The sequence below is a fragment of the Maniola hyperantus genome, chromosome 5 (genome assembly GCF_902806685.2).
Source record: "Maniola hyperantus chromosome 5, iAphHyp1.2, whole genome shotgun sequence".
NCBI lineage: Eukaryota > Metazoa > Arthropoda > Insecta > Lepidoptera > Nymphalidae > Maniola > Maniola hyperantus.
The window spans coordinates 2,600,322-2,621,752 of NC_048540.1; the positions used below are offsets into that span (position 1 = coordinate 2,600,322).

The 21,431-nt window shown below is 39.2% G+C and overlaps 1 protein-coding gene across 1 annotated transcript in view; it reads right to left on the minus strand.

Annotated features, from left to right (window-relative positions):
* Positions 1 to 21,431, minus strand: part of LOC117982670 (uncharacterized) — a 69,390-nt gene that overhangs the window by 23,741 nt on the left and 24,218 nt on the right. Inside the window, exons 4-22 of the mRNA XM_034969042.2 lie at positions 18,964 to 19,133; positions 13,921 to 14,006; positions 13,499 to 13,621; positions 12,949 to 13,058; positions 11,783 to 11,880; positions 11,035 to 11,286; positions 10,398 to 10,519; positions 9,607 to 9,729; positions 7,654 to 7,817; positions 6,132 to 6,260; positions 5,546 to 5,702; positions 4,371 to 4,548; positions 3,730 to 3,834; positions 3,031 to 3,294; positions 2,502 to 2,589; positions 1,859 to 1,978; positions 1,233 to 1,360; positions 794 to 918; positions 150 to 294 (exon numbers count right to left, since the gene is read on the minus strand). Coding sequence (XP_034824933.1) covers positions 150 to 294; positions 794 to 918; positions 1,233 to 1,360; positions 1,859 to 1,978; positions 2,502 to 2,589; positions 3,031 to 3,294; positions 3,730 to 3,834; positions 4,371 to 4,548; positions 5,546 to 5,702; positions 6,132 to 6,260; positions 7,654 to 7,817; positions 9,607 to 9,729; positions 10,398 to 10,519; positions 11,035 to 11,286; positions 11,783 to 11,880; positions 12,949 to 13,058; positions 13,499 to 13,621; positions 13,921 to 14,006; positions 18,964 to 19,133 — 2,687 coding nt within the window. The remainder of the gene's footprint in view (positions 1 to 149; positions 295 to 793; positions 919 to 1,232; positions 1,361 to 1,858; positions 1,979 to 2,501; positions 2,590 to 3,030; positions 3,295 to 3,729; positions 3,835 to 4,370; positions 4,549 to 5,545; positions 5,703 to 6,131; positions 6,261 to 7,653; positions 7,818 to 9,606; positions 9,730 to 10,397; positions 10,520 to 11,034; positions 11,287 to 11,782; positions 11,881 to 12,948; positions 13,059 to 13,498; positions 13,622 to 13,920; positions 14,007 to 18,963; positions 19,134 to 21,431) is intronic.

A 21,431-nucleotide genomic window follows, 5' to 3' on the forward strand; every position in this document is an offset into this window, starting at 1 on the left:
TTTCCTAGATTTGTCTTTCGAATAATATTAGTGTAAACATACTATTTGCGTCACTTTCTTTTCATTTCCATTACAGTCAAGACCATTATATATAAAATCCAAGCCCAGTTTATAAAAAAAAAATTAGTAGAACCTTAAGTGACTCTCACCGGGTAATTCACCGCCTTCTCCTGGTTTGGCACCCTGCGCCATTTTGATTTGCAGATCATCCGCGTGAGCAAGATAAGAGGCGGTCACGCCGAAACGACCTGATGCTACTTGCTTTATGGCTGATCTTTGGTTGAATTCCGGGTCCTAAAGCAAAATTAAAAAAATGTATTTTGGTCAAAATCATCACATCACTAAAAAGGGTCCTTTTAGTGGTGTAGTAATAATCTAAACAAGTGCCTTACGCAAATAAAATTGATACATCAAGTCAGGTTTTTGATATAATAATAGAATAATGTTGTTTTTTTTCTTTTTTAAACCCTCTTATGTTACAAAAGCTCTCTTATGAGTCCCATAGTTAGCGACCATGTCCCGGATTCCTGGCAACACACACTGTTGTAAGACTTTGGTCTTCAAGCACAGGAGATTCGGACGAGAAGACAAATCTTGAAGTTTCCTAAACGCTGCCCGTCCAAGTTGGATTCGGCGGATAACCTCTTTCTCGAAACTGTTCTGTTCAAAAGTTTCACGCGGCGCACAACCGCGGCGAGTGGGAATCCCTACAAGAGACCTATGTCTAGCAGTAGACGTCTATCGGCTGACGTTGTTGATGACGATGTTACATGGAAATAGGCTATGGACGTACCTGGTTGAGATAACGATCGGCAGATTCGCCTCCTTCCCCGGTGTTCGACTTTCCTCCCACACGGTTCATTGCAACAGCCAGAGTCGAATGCGCCTCCAGTGATATTGAACCGAAAGACATCGCACCTAAACACGAAAATAGGAATTTTATTGTTTCAACGATGGATTGGACAACAGTGCCTTAAATATTTGATTAATAAGCTAACGAAGAAAATTGGGTAAGAAAGGTAAGACTGAAGACTAGAAAAATATGCATTCATTGGGTGAGATTGTTAAGAGAGAAATGAAATTGTAAAGCAATAATAAAATTACAGGCCTAACGTATAACTGAGTAGATTTCTGCAGTAGTGGAGCCTACTCAATTATGCACTATAGCTTTAACAAAGAGTCCAACAAAAGATTTTCAACAATAAAACTTTTAGAAATATCAATAAAATTACCTGTAGCGAATCGCTTGACGATCTCGGAAGCCGGTTCAATTTCCGACAGAGGTATGGGCTCGTCTAATTTCACGAGCTCAAGTTGGCCGCGCAGCGTACACGCACGCACGGACTCGAGCGAGCTCTCTCTGCGTCCACAATAAATTTAATAATTAATATTACAGTCTATACAACGATGACTAAGGCTGAGATCTATAGAGCGCACTTTGACTTTGCTCAGACTTAGGAGTGAGTTAAAACGAGACAAATTTATGTGAGAGATATAGCTCTGCCTCGTTTTAACTCTCTCTTAAGTCTAAGCTAAATCATTGTGCGCTCTATAGATCTCACCCTTAATTAATTTATAATAATTGCACTATAACTACATGAATTGTCGATTTTACAGAAGAGCTGTTTAAAGTCTACAATAATTATTATTCTACTAGATTGACTGTCAATACGGGTTTTTTAAAATTCATCATGAAGGATTGGAATGCATAAATGATTCAGTAACATCCTGCAGCATAATGATTTTACCAAAATCGCGTAGGGTAGATAAAATAAACTGTTGCATTTTTCGGAAAAGCGCATTTCAAGTGCCCTTTTTAGGTAAACTAACGTCAGTTCGTCAACCGTATAAAACTAACCTGAATCGGTCATAAGCAGATTTGCTGTTACCCAGGGCTGCTTCCTGCAGATTGGCAATGGACATCGGGTCATTGATGTGTTTTTCACCGCCAGCACGCCAGTGGTAATTTCCGGGGTTTCTATAACAGATATTTAACTATGACACAAACATGCACGTGATACGAAAGTAACAAATGCGTATTAGCAGCCTAAAGAGGTACTTCAAACAGTTCTTGCAATTCACGAAGGCGAGTGGACTTTATTTGTAGGTACGTCGGATACGCGGGCATTGCGTAAGTGTGCGTGCATGTGGGACCAATGTCCCACACATGCACTGAGCACATGTACACATTCAGTGTACCAGCCTTATACCGATACGACTTAAACACAAACATGAGCCACTCGCCTTCGTGAATTGCAAGAACTGTAAACAGAGACGTCTAGACTGTTGGGTCGCGAGGAACGTTTAAGACGCACAACTCCAAAAACGGTAAAACGGTACCGTTTTACGTCTTTCGGTATTTTGCATTTTTGGCGTTGTTTTGCGTCTAAACGGCAAAAGCGTCACAACAAATTTAAATTATAGTCTTGTTTTAGCAGTCATTTGGGTAAGTAGGTGTTACGACCGTAAAGTAGGCTCTTGAGGTAGTTCATGAGACTTACCTGAGCACCAGCATGTCACGGCAATCGCCGTATGTCAAAGCGTGTCTGTCAAACGTCTCCTGTGACAGGATCTCGAAGGTAATACCACCTGAAACAAAAACTTGTCTTAGAAAATTGCCATATCCAACCCGTCTTTCCATTTAGTTAATGTAAGAAATAGCAGGTCAATTTTACAATTAAGAGTTATTTTTAAAGAAAAGTTTTTAACTAGTGTGATTTTATGTTCAATTTAAATAACTGAAGAAAGATTTTAAAATATACTTCTAATAACCATTTAAGTCATAAATTTAGCTAATCAGTTTGCAGATAGATGTCTCATTGTCATTAAAACCATTAACTCACCAATTCTAGACCAAGTCCCTAAAACTCTTTTCAATAACCTCTTCACTCAAACCAACTGCTTCAAAGACTTGCACTCTTTTGTATGACTTTTAGCATAATGCCCATTTTGGCCCAACTAGTTTCCAAGGTCTTTCTGGTAGGCCAAGTAGATTTCTCATTACCTTAGAAAAATAAATTCAACACTCACCGATTCTGGACTGAGTGCCCCTAAAGCACTTTTCAATAACCTCCTCACTTAAACCAACTGCTTCAAAGATTTGCGCACTCTTGTATGACTGAAGCATACTAATACCCATCTTGGCCATGACCTTGGCCAGGCCTGTTTCCATGGCCTTCTGGTAGGCCAAATAGATTTCATCATCAGTAAGGTTTGGGTCGATCAAGTTGTCGTTGCGTAGAGCGAACGCTAGCTCGAATGCCAGGTAGGGGCATATAGCGTCAGCTCCATAACCTAAAAACACACACAAAAAGTAGAAATATAAAAGGGGAAAATTCTGGAAAGATCAGAATTTTTTTAAACAAATTTTATTCAAAAAATAATAGTTTTTCCGATACCAAACACATAGGAATCAAAATTTCTGTTTTTGACATATTCAAGAATATCTCCTAAGATGGCGACGAACCGTTGCCAATCTATAGAAGTGTATGGTGCTTAAAGTTCAAATGGGCAAAAGGGTGTCCCCTAGTTAATTTTCTGACCGTAATGATTTGGTTTGTTCGTGGACGCGGGGTGTTGCATAAATGCACACGCGCACAGCCCCGGCGCTAACCCGGTGCGGGCGAGCGCAGGTGACGTGCGGGTGTGCGGGGCGTCCCCCCCCCTTATACCCCGATTGCCATCTCGAGTCGCGGACTATATTTGAATAACATGGAGAAGCAAACTTACCGAGTAAAACGCACATGTGGTGCACCTCCCGCGCTTCTGCAGTCTCGACAATGATGCCGACCTTCATGCGCTGGCGAGTTTCAATCAGGTGGTGATGTACCGCACCTGCACAACGTGAACATTTTGTTGAAGTGTTTATCTTTTGGGTAAAGTTAGGGTATAGTTAATTCAAGAAAATACTCCCTAATGGTGCGCTGGTCAATGCTTGGCCAAACATGGCCAATTTTTTAAGCAATTGTTGCTTGGCAACATATTGTGTGGATCGATCCGGAGCAATAAGTGGAGCAATCTGGAGCAATTATTTCACATAGGTAACACTGCTCAAAATTTCAGGAGTTGCTGGGTATTGCAGTAAATTGCTTCGTGTGGTGGTGCCGTCATAAATTGGCTAGAATTGCGGAATTTCAATTGCCTGTGTAAGCGTACCTTAAGCGTGAAAATATCTCGGATATGCCTCGGGTTCAAATCGGACATATGACGTAGATATGTCAAACAAGTCCACTGAATAGCTAGGATTTCGATCAGAGATCGGATTAGTGCGTAACTCGTAAGCAATATCCTAGTTCGGTCCGAGTTTTTTATATCCGTATTTTTACGGACTCGGATTGGGTGAATACGTAACCGCTCTAAACGTGTCCTACCAAGCGCTAAGAGAGAGCTGACGGGAACTCTGGTGGGCCCCGCGTTGCGGTCGGACAGTACCACGAGTTGGTAGCCCTCGACCGCCGCGTCGTGCGCCTCGCCCGAGATGTACGTCAGCGATGCTTCTAACCCGTGCCCACCGTCCGTTATGTTGAACGTGCAGTCGATCACTTTGGTCTACAACAAGCACATAAGAGAAAGCATAACTCTTGTAAGAATTTGTACGAATATAAAACATAGGCATGTACAAGAACTGTGTTACGGAGATGAAAATGATGTAGTATGGAGTAGATGAGGTCGGGGGTTCGATCCCGGGCACGCACCTCTAACTTTTCGGAGTTAAGTATGTTTTAAGTAATTAAATAACACTTGCTTTAACGGTGAAGGAAAACATCGTTAGGAAACCTGCATGCCTGAGATGTTCTCAAAAGTGTGTGAAGTCTACCAATTCGCACATGGCCAGCGTTGTAGATTATGGCCAAAAGCCACTCTGAGAGGGAGACCCGTGAGCTGTAGTGAGCCGGTTATGGGTTGATCATGATGATAATGATGATGCAGTAGATGTGCCAGGGTACATATGTTACGACCGACACGCAATGATCCTAAATACAGGCTCAGTGTCCGTGACATCAATACCCATATTATAAATGCGAAAATGTTTGTGTTGGTTTGTCCATCAATCACGCCGCAACGGAGCAACAGATCGGCATTGATACAGTTAAACACCTTCAGAGTGATATAGGCTACTTTTTATCCTGAAAAAATTATAGTTTCCATTGGGTATTAAAAACCTACGTCCACTGAAGTCACGGGATCAGCAAGTGGACAATAGCTAACGTCACCTAGCATAAAACTATTTGTATAGTACGCGACAGGTTGAGATGACATCGGGGTATGAGGCGGGGGACGCCCCGCACACTCATACGTTAGCCGTGCTCGCCCGCACCGGGTTAGCGCGGGGGCGGTGTGGGTGTGCGGGGCGTTCCCTCCCCGATTTTTTTTTTTTTAATAATCAAAATTCCCCCGATGTGTTAGTCGATGTGTTATCGGCTTAACTGTTTTGTCTCGAATTATTTATTGTGACATTTTCAGTAGAATTATGCTATGTTTTTCGCATTTCGTTATAATTTTGTGTGACATTCCCTCCCCGATTGCCATACTATACTATACATACCTTCCATCCTCGGTAGTTGGTCCTCTTCAAAGCCTCAAGGTCAGTGATGGAGAGGATCGGCTGTGGTAGGATCAGCCTATGTACGAATTCGGGACTGGGTTGCAGAATATTGGCCGTGGGACCGATCGGGCACAGCAGTGACATTACTATTTTCTCCCTGGATAACAAATAACATTATTTAAAGCAGGTGGAACCCTAATTTTGTCTAATACACCGAGAAAAGGTTAGTTTATAAAAATAAAAAAACCGGCCAAGTGCGAGTCAGACTCGCGCACCGAGGGTTCCGTACTGCAGTCGACATTTTGCACGATAAATCAAAAACTGTAATCCAAAAAATAAATAAAAACTGCTTAAGAATGTACAGTTAACAAAATGTACTACTAGTTACTACTAGTTTTCAAAAGTCAGATTGTTTTTTTCCTGAACGATTTTTTTCCGCTTCAACCAAAAGGCACTCCAGTATACAAATTGTAATTGATTGAATGTACAACACAAAACTTAAACTGAATTTTTTTTTGAAGAAGTTATACTAATATTTAGAAAATAAGACGTTAATCAACTCTTAGTTTTTATGTTTTCAATATACCTGAATGGGTCAATGGGTGGATTGGTGACTTGAGCAAACAGCTGCTTGAAGTATTCGTAGGGCAGAGGCTCAAAACGGGACAAGCAAGCCAAAGGCGCGTCGTTACCCATACTTCCCAGTGCCTCTTTCCTGAAACAAATTTATTATTTTAGCATGTCGTCAAAACTCGAAAATAATCGAGCAGGAAGAAATATCTAAATATATAAAAGGAAAAGGCGACTGACTGACTTGACTGATCTATCAACGCACAGCTCAAACTACTAGACGGATCGGCCTGAAATTTGGCATGCAGATTTATACCTATTACGACGTAGGCATCCGCTAAGAAAGGATTTTAAAAATTCAACTCTTAAGGGGGTGAAATAGGGGTTTGAAATTTGTGTAGTCCACGCGGACGAAGTCGCGACCATAAGCTAGTTTGGTATAAGATTCCAGTGAAGACAAACTTGAAAACAATACACAGTCTTAGAGATGTAGCCCTTTACTTTCCACCCAAAATTCGAAGCGAAGCAACGCGTCTTCAACAAATGTATTAAAATATAATAAACTTTATCACAACACTACACAATGTACAAAATTGTTTGGAGCAACATGCAGAAGCAGTGAAGAATTTTTCCCCAAAAATATCTACATTATGTTGTGGATTTAATATGTGAAGTAAGTATTTGATAGATTTTTGCTATATGCGACATATTTTAGTGGTAAAGGTTTAAAAAAAGTTTTTTTTTTAAAGGAGATCGATCGCCCGTGAACTTTTGTGGCGTCGTGTCAAAACATAATTTTTTTTTTAAATGTGTTATTTTTTTACGATTATGTTTTATAACGACTTTTTTTCACTCTATTATTGAAAATATCCACAATTACAGTTAGAATCGTAATCTAATCTAATCTAAATCAGCCTGTGCTGCCCCACGTCTGGGCAAAGGCCTCCCTCCGATCCTTCCACAATTTTCTATTTCGTGCCTCTTCAGGCCACGTAACTGTAAATTTATCTAATTCATCACGCCAACGTCGCCTCGGCCGACCACGCTGGCGTTGATGATTCTGAATCGTGAACATGCATTTATTTTGAAGAAGTATTAATTAAGTATAGCCTCAATATCAGCAATATAAAAAATAAGATTTCTTTATAACCAGGGTGAATAAATAGAAATCGTTTGCAGAATATAAAGAGTTAATTATTTGTCTAGAAAATAAAATTAAAACCATGATGACATAACAATTATATTACAGGGGGCCCAAAGCTCCTAAGAAAATGGGCAATCTCTTTTGAACTAATCCATTCTTCCATACTAATATTATAAATGCGAAAGTGTGTCAGTTTGTCCATCTGTTTGTCTGCTAGCCTTTCACGGTCCATCCGTTCAGTCGATTTTGACGAAATTTGATACAGAGATAGCTTGCATCCTGGGGAAGAACATAGGCTACTTTTTATCCCGGAAAATTAAAGAATCTAAATCCACGCGAACGAAGTCGCCTTTCACCTTTTTACACATCTAAATCTTACGGAAAATACACTTACTTGTTCTGTATCATTGGCAGAAGCAGCATGTGGATAGACTCAAGGGTGTACCCAAACAGTCCCAACCTCTTATCACTCAACCCTGATATGGCAACGTTCTCGAAACCATTGGGCACAGAACCGTTCTGGGGTGACACCGATTTGTGGATGTCTTCCATCGTTATCTGGAAAAAAGATATATAAGATGGATATAAGAAAGAGAAAGAAATATGACAGTGGCACTGGCACCGATTCCGTTGTCTTTCTCAAAACTAAATTTAGAGTATCTGCATCCTTTTATTTTTAACAATGCTAAAAAGGGACAGAACATGAACATTACATTTAAAGACTCTAAATTTTCCTGCAAGCTACAAATTTAAACAGTAGGCTCGCGACTATGCGCTAAAATCACGGGTTTTACCATCTAAAAATTAAATTTAAAACTGTCAAATTGTGTCTGTCCTTTTCATATTACATTAGTAAGAAGAGGTTGTGAATACTCTAAAATTTAGGTGTGCTCAGAATCATTGGTACTGATTCTGAGCACAACCAAATTTAATTTAGAGCTGCCAAACCTCCTGATTGTAGCTAGCCAGTCGCTAGTCTATCGTTTAAATTTGTATCGTGCACTAAAATTCGTGTTCTGTCCTTTTTTAGCAATATTAAAAAGAAAAAGATGCAGATACTCCAAATTTAGTTTAGAGAAAGACAACAGAATCGGCGCTAGTATTTCACTACCCAATACCCATATTATAAATGTGAAAGTGTGTTTGTTTGTTGGTTTGTCCTTCAATCACATCGCAACGGAGCAACGGATCGACGTGATTTTTTGTATGGGTATAGTTTAAGACCTGGAGAGTGACATAGGCTACTTTTTATCCCGGAAAATGAAACAGTTCCCACGGGATTTTTAGAAACCTAAATCCACGCGTACGAAGTCGCGGGCGTCAGCTAGTTTGGCTATACATGTCAGAAGACAGACGTTACTAACTCACCATCTAGAAAAGTTTATATCATGCAGCATGAAAAAATAAATTTACTTATTTTTAGTTATTAATAAGTACTAGGTTCAGTTCTGAACTGGCACTACTTTACAGTGAATTTGATCCAAAACGGAAAGAATCACATAAAAAACTAAATTTCATAGAATAAATTAATAATAGATTTGATCGGGATTATTTATTCTTCTTAAATTCAAAAATATTGAAGTTTTATGATAAAATCACCAAATCTACAACATAGGTTAGTTTTGAAAGTATAGTACGCGACAGGTCGAGATGGCAATCGGCGAGTGAACGCCCCGCGCTCCCGCACAGCCCCCGCGCTAACCCGGTACGGGCGGGCGAGGGCGACGTGCGGGTGTACGGGGTGGGGCGTTCCCTCGCCTCATACCCCGATTGCCATCTCGACCTGTCGCGTACTATAGTTATGGGATGTGTAATTTTTTTAAATAACTTTATTGAAGTTATTCAACTACTTACTACAACACTAGCTAACCCGCCCCGGCTTCGCTCGGGTGGAATTTAGAAAATAGAGGTGGGGGTTGAATTTCCAAAAATCCTGGAACACGTATTTCTTCATTTGTGACCGAAAACCCAAATACCAATTTTCATGCAAATAACTTGAAAAATGACGGACTTTCATACAAACTTTCATCCCCTATTTAACCCACTTAGGGGTGGAATTTCGAAAAATCCTTTCTTAGTGGATACACCTACTCTTTACAAAGAACACATCCTCAAAATTTCATGTCTCTAAAACCAGTGGTTTAGGCTGTGCGTTGATATATATGTCAGTCAGTCAGTCAGGACTTTGAATTTTATATATACAGATTAGACACACAATTACTTTCAGACACAAACAAATGCCTAGCTAAAGGGCTTGTTTTTAGTGTTTTGTGACCACCGAGTACAATGTAAATTGCACCTTACTTTAACGGAATAACGTCTAAATTTGAGTGACTGTACACCTCACCTGTTCCTGTACCCACTGCGAGTGCGGCCGACTGCGTGCGATCTCCAGCTTAAGTTCCACGTCTTGAATGATCTTTTTGGCTTCAGTGTCCACCAGCAACATGCGGCCGGGCTTGAGGCGACTCTGTTACATACAAACATACTGTGCTTCAGCAGAAACACTAACTAAAACTAACACTTTACTTTATGTATGTATGTATGTATGATTGGAGAGTATTGCATGCCATAATGCAACAAGCAATGCGCTTTTATAATATCTCACACTGTTTAGTGCAACTGCACTTAACCAGGCCGTGCGAGGCGCAGAGATGCGGGAAGTGGACCTACACTTTCTCATCGTGTGACCATTCTCGGTGCAACGGGCGCACACAAATCACCTACAAACTGTTTAATTTATATTTAGTGATATTTAATAATAAACTAAATAAACCAGTGTCAGCAATATACGACTTTATGATAAATAAATACCTACAGTCCAAACCATAACACAAGGTGCACCACCACACACTATCATTTGCTCATATGAGTGAGTGAGACAGACTACTAGAAGTTTTGTCTTTTAGAGATTCTGCCGGGTGTCCCGGGACACTACGGTTTTTTTCTTTATTTCTTTATAGTGACCAGCGCTTCGCTACATTGACACATCATGATGCGTAATGATGCAGCCTAGAATGTTCTAAGCTATTCTTATTTAAAGGTACCTACCTGACGTGAAAGACCATCCATAACCTCGCGTTATATTCTAAGGATGAACTAGTGGCGGAGTCAAGAAATTCATATAACATTACTGACCTTCAAAATGATCTTTTCAGGGTCGACGTCGTAGACCCCCACTTCTGAGGCCATGACGAGAATGTTCTCGTTAGTGACGTAGAAGCGAGACGGCCTCAGACCGTTCCTGTCCAAAATGGCGCCTGCAACAAACATAATATAATATGTCAGTCGAGGTCCTGTTAGTTACCAGTTGAATAATAAGGCCTAAAACGCCCTTATTTTTCGGGCCGCTCTTGAAGCGGTTATCGCAAATCTAGTAAGAAGTTGCTACAAGATCTCAGAAACCGTGGTTCATCTTACAATCTGAAGATATTCTTGGCGACCGAAAAACGCTTATAAACTTAAATAATATTAAATAAATTTTATTGGATACACTTCTTTACCAAAATTTATTTATTGAACCAAAATCCGAAAGATCAGGATTGATGTAGAAAGGTACCAGGGCTGCATAATCTACGAGAAGTTGTTATACCAATGTATGAAGCTGAATATCTAGGCTCAGCAATATATCTAGCTAAGCTCACCAATATATTATAGCTAAGCTCACTAATATATATATATTCCAAAGCACAATCCGCTGAGCCAGAATCTGAATGATTCAGGATTAGTAGAAAAGTACCAGGGCTCCATACAATAAAAGATGTTGCTTGCTCACCGATATATCTTCCATCGGTGAACGATACAAGAGCTGGCCCATCCCAAGGCTCCATAGCACAGGAAGCCCACTGGTAATAGTCCCGTTTCTCCTTGGGCATCGTCGGGTCGTTGTGCCAGGCCTCAGGCACCATAGTCATCACAGCCTCAGGCAATGTACGGTTTCCGCAGTGCAGCAAGAATTCTAGCACGCAATCCGCTGAGCCAGAATCTGAGAGGTTCGGTTCAACCACTGGATACAACTTTTTCAAATCTGCAAGAAGAAAATTTGGTAAAGTTATGTAATCACCCCTAAACTGTAGATTACTTTTATACGCTTTGGGAGTTTTAAATGCTATCTTTAATGAAAAAAATCTTACATGTCAAGGCATCGTTTCGGAAAGCAGATTGTATTGAGCAGAACCAGCTAGAGGATGTATTCTTGGAAATGTTGGAGGCTCACGAACTACCTAATTTCGTTCCTCTGGTACTACTTTATAAACATGTTGCTGGGGATTGTTCCCGTTTATACATGGCATAATATTATATATCAAATATTTGAAAAGAGCAACCGCCGAGTTTCTTGCTGGTTCTTCTCGGTAGGAAAGACATTCCGAATCAGTGGTAGATGCATCCGACGATTCAAAAGTACTTGTAAAAGTTTAGTTGAATAAAAAATATTTTCATTTTCATAAGTAAGAGACCGTCAATACGCCAATCACGATGAATGAAATAAGTACTTGTATTATAAAATCGGGTTCTCGACTCACCATGTCCGAATAGTTCGCTCTTCATCACTCCCTCGCGAGCCTTCATCAGGTTCACATTACCTCGTAATGTATTTATTTCGCCATTGTGGGCAAGCACTCTGAAAAACAGAGACATGTATTACAAATGTCTTAGGCGTTTGTTCTATAGACAATACAGTACGCGGCCGAGAGTAATTTACATTGATATTTAGAAGAAGATAGAAGATTTGTCGAGTGTTGTCCCTGTCGTTGAGACCGACAAAACGTCATATAGGTATGAGTGACAGAGACAACGCTCTACAAAGCCGAAATGTCAATCTAAAGGCCGATGTACATTACGTAGTAAGTTTTAGATCAGTCAATTCCGTTAATAATGAGTGATGAATAATAATTGATGGGGTAGAGATATTTGTCATGCAAACATCAGTCGTGATTATACAGTAGGTTACCGTTTGTCACAGCCATTGATTGTGACTAAACAGCAGGGCGATTGTCTAAAACCTGCATCAATCATTATTACAATCTCAATTGTTCTGATTGGCTGAATTTGTGCGATTCTTGTTGCAACAATGCATTGTGGCCAATAGTGAGCGAGCTTTAACCAATCAGAGATGATTGCGATCGTGACATTGTAGCTGTCAAACAACCGCGGTAGGGCCGCCGATATGCAACTAGCGTGGCCCCCTCAGTCCCTCTCGCTCAAGCAGAGGTACTTGTGAAATGTTATTCCGTCTATTTTACGTTCGCTTCGGCTATTGTAGCCCTGATAGCAAAACCTACCGACTAATGGAAGAATGAATGGAATTAGAATAATTTCTTCTGAATTTGGACAAGTTAAAATCATTATTATTGAATATTGTGTATTTTTTTTTATTCAGATACAAGTTAGCCCTTGACTGCAATCTCACCGGATGGTAAGTGACGATGCAGTCTAAGGTGGGAGCGGGCTCACCTGGAAGGAGTAGTGTTTATTAAATGCAGTTTTTATTAAACCCATAAGTACACCTTTGGTTTCTACACGGCATCGTACCGGAACGCTAAATTTCTTGGCGGCACGGCTTTGCCGGTAGGGTGGATGATTAAGCTCAAGTTTCTAACTCAGAAAGTCGTTATTACCTCAAAGGGTGTATGGGAGCTGGGACCCTTGGATACCTTGAACAACAAGGATCCATCGAAGAGGAAATTACCTCAAAGGATGGGCTCGCTCCCAGCTGGGGAAGGTGTTGGTGGAGAAGCGAGTGTGCACAAGCGCCAGGTACGTGGTGAACGCCGGGTTGTTCAGGTCCTTGAAGTATTCCTACAAAAACATACAATATTAGGTATACTAGTTAGCACAATAGCATGAAATGGTTCTGGCTACTAATGCCATAAACGCAAGCCTTTCGATCGAAGGATACCTACTCTTTGGTTTTTGGTCCTTATCAGTGAGCAGCTAACATAGTTAAAATGATCTCAAAGAATAAGTTGCTGGTGATTTCCAAGTTTTTAATAGCATTTTTGTAACAGGGCTAGTAGGTAGTAGGTACAGATCCTGTAGAAAACTGACAGGATTTACAGAAATAATGTTTTCTGCTTACGCGAAATAAGCGTCATGATTCAGGAATTAATTTTATTGTAAAAAATTACAGTTTTAGTCACTTAAATTTTCCTGAAACAAATATACATTGAACTTGCGATTCCTTGAAATAAGAGGAATGGAAATTAATCTAGACCCCCTATTTCTTATTCGGTACTAACCCATAGTTGATTGGAGGTCAGAAGCCCCTTGTAAACAACAGTCTTCAACGACAAACTGCAGATATAGAACCGAGCGCCTGGCACCACAAGCTCATGGGATGCTCGCTTGCGCAGCACGAATATCTGCGAACACAAGACGACGCAATGTTCCAAGTAACAGCTAACAAGCAAACGACGGTAAGGAAAGGGTATATCGTAATTCATATAGGGTTTGTTTACGTTTGCAACGATGAGCGGAGATCCAACGGAGCCGCGTGCGGCGCGAAGATCTGAAATGAAAGCTTCAAGAGTGCTTTGGATCCTAATGTCTAGATGTGGGAGTTTGAAATCGCAATTCGTTCCCGTTGCGAGTTCATACTCTTCCGTGACGTATGACGTGATAATGTGTCCGGTTAAGCATCTCGCTCCCATTTTTGTCTTACCTGTCGTGCGAGATGGTTTTCGTCTGCGTAATCGCCGGTTACAAACACTTGTCGCATAAATGGCTCCGAGTTACGAGCCACTTGACCTGAAAGTGAGCCAAATAAGGCCATTACTGACTGAACTTTTGGGTCTACCCTAATTTACTAACTAATCTATTGTACCTAGTGTCAGTGCACGAGGTGAAGGCCATACCGAGGAATGAGCTACATAATGATGTTACTGTGATATAAGGGGACAGATTGTCCATACAATTTTTAGACTGAGATTACAAGTTTGTATATTAAGTACTTAATTTTTGGCTAAAATAATAATAAAATTCATACCTCTATAGGTCCCGCAAATTGCTATTGCGCTGGAACCATGTCTCATTAACATCGAAATGACGTCATTTTGACGTCAGCCGAATAAAAAATATACCATCAGCTCGAAACTTCAGTCTAGTGCTGACGTCACTAAAATGGCGGCCACGCGCATTAGCAACTTGCGGGGCGTATATCATCTAATGGCATTCAACTCGTGCGTTAATAGAAAATACCTGAAAGGCAAAGTTTTGAGTACCTATCTAATGTTGTGCTGTTGCGCTTTGATGGTAATAATGAAGATGATTTTTTAGCCCAAAACTTTACAAATGGTTTCGAAATGTCCATTCAATTTACATTTGACACAATTTTTTACCATCGAAGCGAAATAATTTTTTTATCCAATATTAATATTTCTTGAGATTGTTGAAAAATTAACCAAAATTTAATTGCAAAAAAATCTCTTTAAATTGGGAAATCTCAAGATAATTGATTCATTACTTATCGTTTACTAGAAAAGTACGGACTGCATTTTTGGATTACTCAACAACATGATAGGTGGCAACTTTTTAAAACGAGTTGTAGTCAATGCAATTGCAAATTCCAGTCTGTACAGTTCGCTCAATAAGGAATAATTCCATTCATTTGGCCCACTTCAATTTGTTGCGACTCGTGATTGGCTATTGAATACGAACATAAATGGGTGTGCACAAATAAATGAATATTCCTTTCAAAGTAGGTTATCACGTTAGAAAAACTCACATCAAACTCGGTAATAGTATACAACGTGCATGCAATATAAGAGTATTTCAGATTTCTGTTTATTTATCCTGAATCCCTGGTGTAAAAACTCCCAGGAGCTTTTACATCCTACATTTACTTTTTGCTATCTTAGTTTGTGGCATAATTCATAATTTGATTTATTTTAGTTTTAATTAAATGTAGTTTTTTTTACCTTTAATTTAGATATTAAAAAAAGATATTTGTATACCGTTGGCTTCCTATTAAAGTAATTATTATAATTTAAAAAAACCTAATTCCCAAATGATATACTTAAGCCAATTTCAACAAGGTTTTTTTGGTTGATAACTTGGTTAGGTACCAGTTTCTCGGAGTCCAATGACAGACTCAGAACTAACCCAGTGAGAACTTTAATATTGGGGTTTGTTTCATTATAATCGTCTTAGTTTTACAATTAACGAGCCATGTTAATGCTTTCTAATTTCTACTCCAAAAAAAACATGTAGTCGTTAGAAATCCACGATGCTACAAACGAAATAATATTTTCTACCACTACCATTTGGCTTAATGAAATGAATTTTATATTTAATAGAATGATGTGAATTTCTCTATGAGAAACACTTCAGAGTTTTTAAATTAAACAAACCGTTAGGTCAAGCATCGCAAGACCGCTGGGCCGCGTTAGGACCGACTTAGGACTAGTGTACACTAGTGACCTGGAATGATATTCGCACACTCGCAAACTGCCCTTGTATGCATATGCATATGCAAAGCTGGACAAATGTTCGGTGATATGTGATATCGAAACAATTCGAAAATTAAAATGATATCCATAACTGATCGTAACGGCTTCATATGATTAAATAATGTTACGGTTGAAACCAAAGAGCGGCTGCACCTAGTTTAATCCGGTTACAACTAGTTGCGGCCGGTAATAGTTGGTTAATCTCAGGTGTATCAGTTGCATTCGACTAGAATTGGTCTCTTCGTGGTCCCTTCATTCAGCTTTACCTACTCGACCTTTGTTTCGCTAGGGATGACGGTGGTTCCTTTCGCTCCGTTCGGCCTCATAAGCTCGTTTCATTCAGGACCTCCGCGAGCTTTAGGCTACGCACTTTACAAAAACACTCTAGGAGTAGGATAGGCAAGACTTAATGGCGTCGGGGTAACCAGATTTCATTCTGGATGCAATCTACAATTTTCCAAATAAGTAGGCAAATATTGTTTAGTCAAATGTAACCTGCTACACCCAGTTTTAATCATCAATAAATAGGATAACCTAGGTAGTTAACCAACATTACCGCTACCGGACGCATCTAGTTGTAGCCGGCTAAAACTAGATTTAACCGCACTTTAGCTTTAGCCGTAGGTAACTTATTAATATAAATAGAAATATTTTTACTCAAATAAACTTACTAATTGAAACGAAATAATATTGAATTGATAAATAAACGAGACTGTAGCTAGATCTGTCTGTGGTTCTGATGTACACAATCTAAACTAAATTAAATGACAGTTCTAAATGTATTGCTATCCCTGTCTTAATGCTCCCTGCGGATAAGGGTAGCACAAGCTTTAGACCGTATAGTTTAAAGATTGTGTTCATCAGAATTAGCCACATTATAACTTTAGGTCCATCTGTTTGGTTTCTACACTAAACCGATCTTGATAGCCACAAGATAGCTATTGACTTCTGGAACGAATAAGTCTCTTTGTAGGTCTTGGAAAATTGACCCGTAGTTTACAAAATACTAACACAAGTCTTTGTTACCTCTTCTTAATAATATCTGTTATATATATAAAAATGAATCGCAAAATGTGTTGCTGATCGCAAATCTCGAGAACAGCTGAACCGATTTGGCTAATTCTTTTTTCATAATATTCCTTGAAGTACGGGGATGGTTCTTACGGAGAGAAAAATTTAAAAAAAAATCCTGAAAAAGAATCGACTGTCAAGCGGTACGAAGTTCGCCGGGGCAGCTAGTTTGTTATAAAAAGGAGTTATAAAGTTTGTTATAAAAATTTAAAAAAAGTAACAAAAAAATCAAAAAAAAGATATAATAAAAATAGAGGTAGGTAAGTAGGCTTATAAAAAAAAGTAGGAACTCCGTATTTAAAAGGTTCTTGTGTTGTCTTCTTGTGGTAGGATTAAGGAAACGTATTTTGAAATGAATGATAAAACATTTTACCAACAGCTCTTGGCTATTCATAAGACAAACTTAAAATAAGTAGGTACTAATTATGAAATAACAATTCATATTTTTCATTTCATTGTGAAATATTTAAAAGCCGTTACGAGCAATTTTAAACATTTGCATTTAACATTTAACAAAAAATTACTATGAGAATCTAAACTATGAGAATCAACAATGAATCTGCATAATTTAACATTTACTAATGTATCTGTATAGTTAAGAACAACACAAAAATTTGCGTAGAAATACATTTATTCTTTTGATATGATTAACAAAATGTAATATACCTAAGAGCTCAGACTAAAAAGATAGACAGGAAATCGGCTCTTCCACCTCAGTCTCTAATGTAACTAACTGTGCGTAAATCTATCGCTTGGTATGGACAGAAACATTAGGGAAAACGTCAAGATTTGACATCTGCATACCGCTATCCATACAAATAGAGTTTTTAGGGTTCCGTACCTCAAAAGGAAAAACGGAACCCTTATAGGATCACTTTGTTGTCTGTCTGTCTGTCAAGAAACCTACAGGGTACTTCCCGTTGACCTAGAATCATGAAATTTTGTAGGTAGGTCTTATAGCAGACATTCGGGGAAAAATATGAAAACCGTGAATTTGTGGTTACATCACACAAAAAAAATTAAATTGTGGTCATGAACAAATATTGCTATTTCAACTTTCAAAGTAAGATTACTATACCAAGTGGGGTATCATATGAAAGGGCTTTACTTGTCCATTATAAAACAGATTTTTATTTATTTTTAGGCATAATAGTTTTTGATTTATCGTGCAAAATATCGATAAAATACGATTGTAGTACGGAAACCTTAGTCCGTGAGTCTGACTCGCACTTGGCCGGTTTTTTTAATGTATGTTCCCCGATTACTCGAAGACGCCTGGACCATTTTGAAAACTCTTATTTTATTTGAATTAATTATAGACTGGCTTCATTTGTATGAACTTTCTTCGCGAGAGCTGTCTATCTTTTTTTAAGTGCAACGCCTATGCGCCTTTGTGCACTCATCCGTAATTTGACGGATCCGTGAAAAAATACGAATCGAATGTACCTATGTATTTGTATGACGACCATTTTGAAGAATCAAGGATACCGAATACGGATACGGATGAGTGCACAAACGCCCTATCTATGGAATAGAGTGGAACCGAGGTGCAGAATTTTTTCATAAGGACAATTTTTTTTTAAAGAATATTAGCCATGTTGAATGACTAACTCCTCTTTCCTCTCCAACTAAGCCTCATGCTTGTGCTCGGAGTAGGTACGACAATAGTGCAACGGGCGGGGTTTCAAACGTCGACCTTTCAGTTTTCAGTCCACTCCTTTACCGGTTGAGCTATTGAGGCTATTCTAAGCTTTATTCACTTTGGCGGTACAAAAAGCGCTCTGTTTGGAACATCCTTTACGTTTTTCATTATACTAATTTGAACCATATGCCATGAAAATAAACTTGAGTTTGAGATGTTATCAAAAAAGGACTTCTTCAGCTCCACTTCACTCCATAGGTTTGCGTTGCTCCTCCTACATTGAGCTCGAGCTAGTCTCTAACTCCCATAGTCGCAATCATTACTATGAGGTCTCACAGTGCGCTTGAACGCACAGTGTGTGGTTCCACCAATCAGATTATTTTGTCACGTCAATTTTCGATAATCTGATTGGTGGAATCCACACTATGCTTTCGAGCACACTGCGATTTCATAGTATAATGATTGTGAATACGGATGTAATTCTAAATGAATATCAAATCAAAAAGTATATGATTTAGTGTATGATATAATAACAAACTCTTACCGATACTATTGTTATTGGTTGGAACAGTCCTCCAGCAGATCACAGTGAGGCCGATGCTTTCGGCGAGCTCCTTGAACTTCTTCTCTATTTCCTGATGGTGAAGCTTGTCGAGGAAGAAGATGCCCGTGGCGTATTGGCCGAAGGGCGGGAGATCGATTTGGTGGCTGTCTCTGAAAAAAAGAAAAGAATAAAGTAAGCAACCATTCCTTTTCACTAACCTTAGCTTTGTTTCTGAATTCTGACAGATAGAATAAAGATTACTTAGTTTTGAGCATACATAACAAATAATGTAGTAATCACCCTCCTACGTTTGTATGAGGAAAGTACCGAACTGCGCCCTCTTAAAGAGTCAAAATCCTGTATCTACGTCATCATGTCATGATACTGTTCATTATCTCAATAAATAAAATAATAATCATAAAAATCTAAAATTAAATCTGACTAGTTAGCATCGTCTCTATATATAAAAATAAATCGCTGAATGTGTTGCTGATCGCAAATCTCGAGAACCGCAGAACCGATTTCGCTAATTCTTTTTTCATAATATTCCTTGAAGTACGGAGATGGTTCTTACGGAGAGAAAATTGCCAAAACAAAATTCAAAGTGCAAAAGTGTACACAGGAAAATGAAAAGAAAAAACATGACTGTGACGCTGAGAGCATAACAAACAATATGATATAAGACTTTCTAAGACCTTGATATTAAACGACCTAAAATAGACTGTATGGCATTGTAGATTTGTACCAAAATGAAATATCACACAGAGGGAAAGTTTTCAAAGGTCAGGCGGAAAGGTCAAAGGTGTGAAGAAAAGCGCCCTGATCACGAAACTGAAGCAATGAGATGATCACTATTGACTGAGATTTTTTTTGTAGGTAATAGCTAAAACACAAGTTGATGGACCAGAGGTGTTCCGCACATAGAAAAGCTATTCATTTGTGTAAAAGATGAAACTGACTGACCGACATATTAACATACCTACAGCTTATCGTATGGCTATTAAATAACGAAACTGACGCTGTAAAACATTTTATTTTAACATCATACATATTTAATACTAGTTTATGCTCGCGACTTCGTCCGCGTGGACTACACAAAATTCAAACCCCTATTTAGGGGTTGAATTTTCAAAAATCCTTTCTTAGCGGATGCCTACGTCTTGCCAAATGTCATGTCAATGCCAAATTTCAGCCCGATCCATCCAGTAGTTAGAGTTGTCAGTCAGTCACCTTTTCCTTTTATATATTTAAATGTATTGTCACTTTCAATATACATCCCTCCTCTATCCCTACAAAGCTGAAAGTGAATCTTCCACTGTACGAAACAGTGATGGAAGTCTTCTTCTGTCAGTTCCGCCAAACCACGTGCCGCTTTCTTTTTCACAGCTTAAACGGACTCAAATCTTGTTCCTTTTAATGCAGATTTCACTTTAGGAAACAGAAGTCGCACGGCGCAAGAACTGTAGAATAAGGTGGATGGTTTAACTGTCGTACTCAGAGTCGCTAATCGTTACTTAAGATTGAGTTAAAACGAGACAGATTTATGTGAGAGATATAGCTGTCTCGTTTTAACTAAACTTAAGTAACGATTAAGCGACTCTGAGTACGACTGATAGCCACATTCCGTACCTACAGTTCAAACAGCCGGGTCTAGAAACTGAAATTCTGGGACACGCTAACCCTTTCTCTAACCTATAAGAAATGCCACACTGCCAAGCACAACTACAAGAGAAGAACCAGCAAGAAACTCGCGTAGCATCTAAACTCAATCATTTCTATCAACTTCATGCTTCATGAAGACTCCTTAAAGAATCACGATAGAAACCATAATCTTTATTGTTGACTAGATGATGCCCACGACTTCGTCCGCGTGGATTTAGGTTTTTAAAAATCCCGTGGGAACTCTTTGATTTTCCGGGATAAAAAGTAGCCTATGTCCTTCCCCGGGATGCAAGCTATGGCTGAACCAATGAATGGGCCGTAAAAGGCTAGCAGACAGACAGACACACTTTCGCATTTATAATATTAAGTATGGATTATTCCATAAATTCAGTTAATAATGATAGCGACGATCGCATCGAGTTTCGGAATCGGAATATAGGGGTAGCAGTTAGCAGTAGGGACTGCGTGCGCATGACGTCACAGCAGACATGCGCTATTGACCAACACGCGGACGAGGAATCGCATCAATCTTCAGTATACACGACTGATGTGATATATGAACCACTTTTCATGATCGGCTAGACAATAGGAAAACTACCTACTAACCTAGATGTTCCCAGTGTTCCCACTTCAGGAAATGAATATAAAGACACCGCCGACATCTGTCCAAGAACTTACATGACTTAAATCAATCAATTATGACATTAGAATACTAGCTGACCCACCCCGGCTTCACTTGAGTGGATTTTTTGAAAATAGGTGCGAGGGTGCCAGTTCTTAAAATCCTGAAACGTGTAGGTACTTCT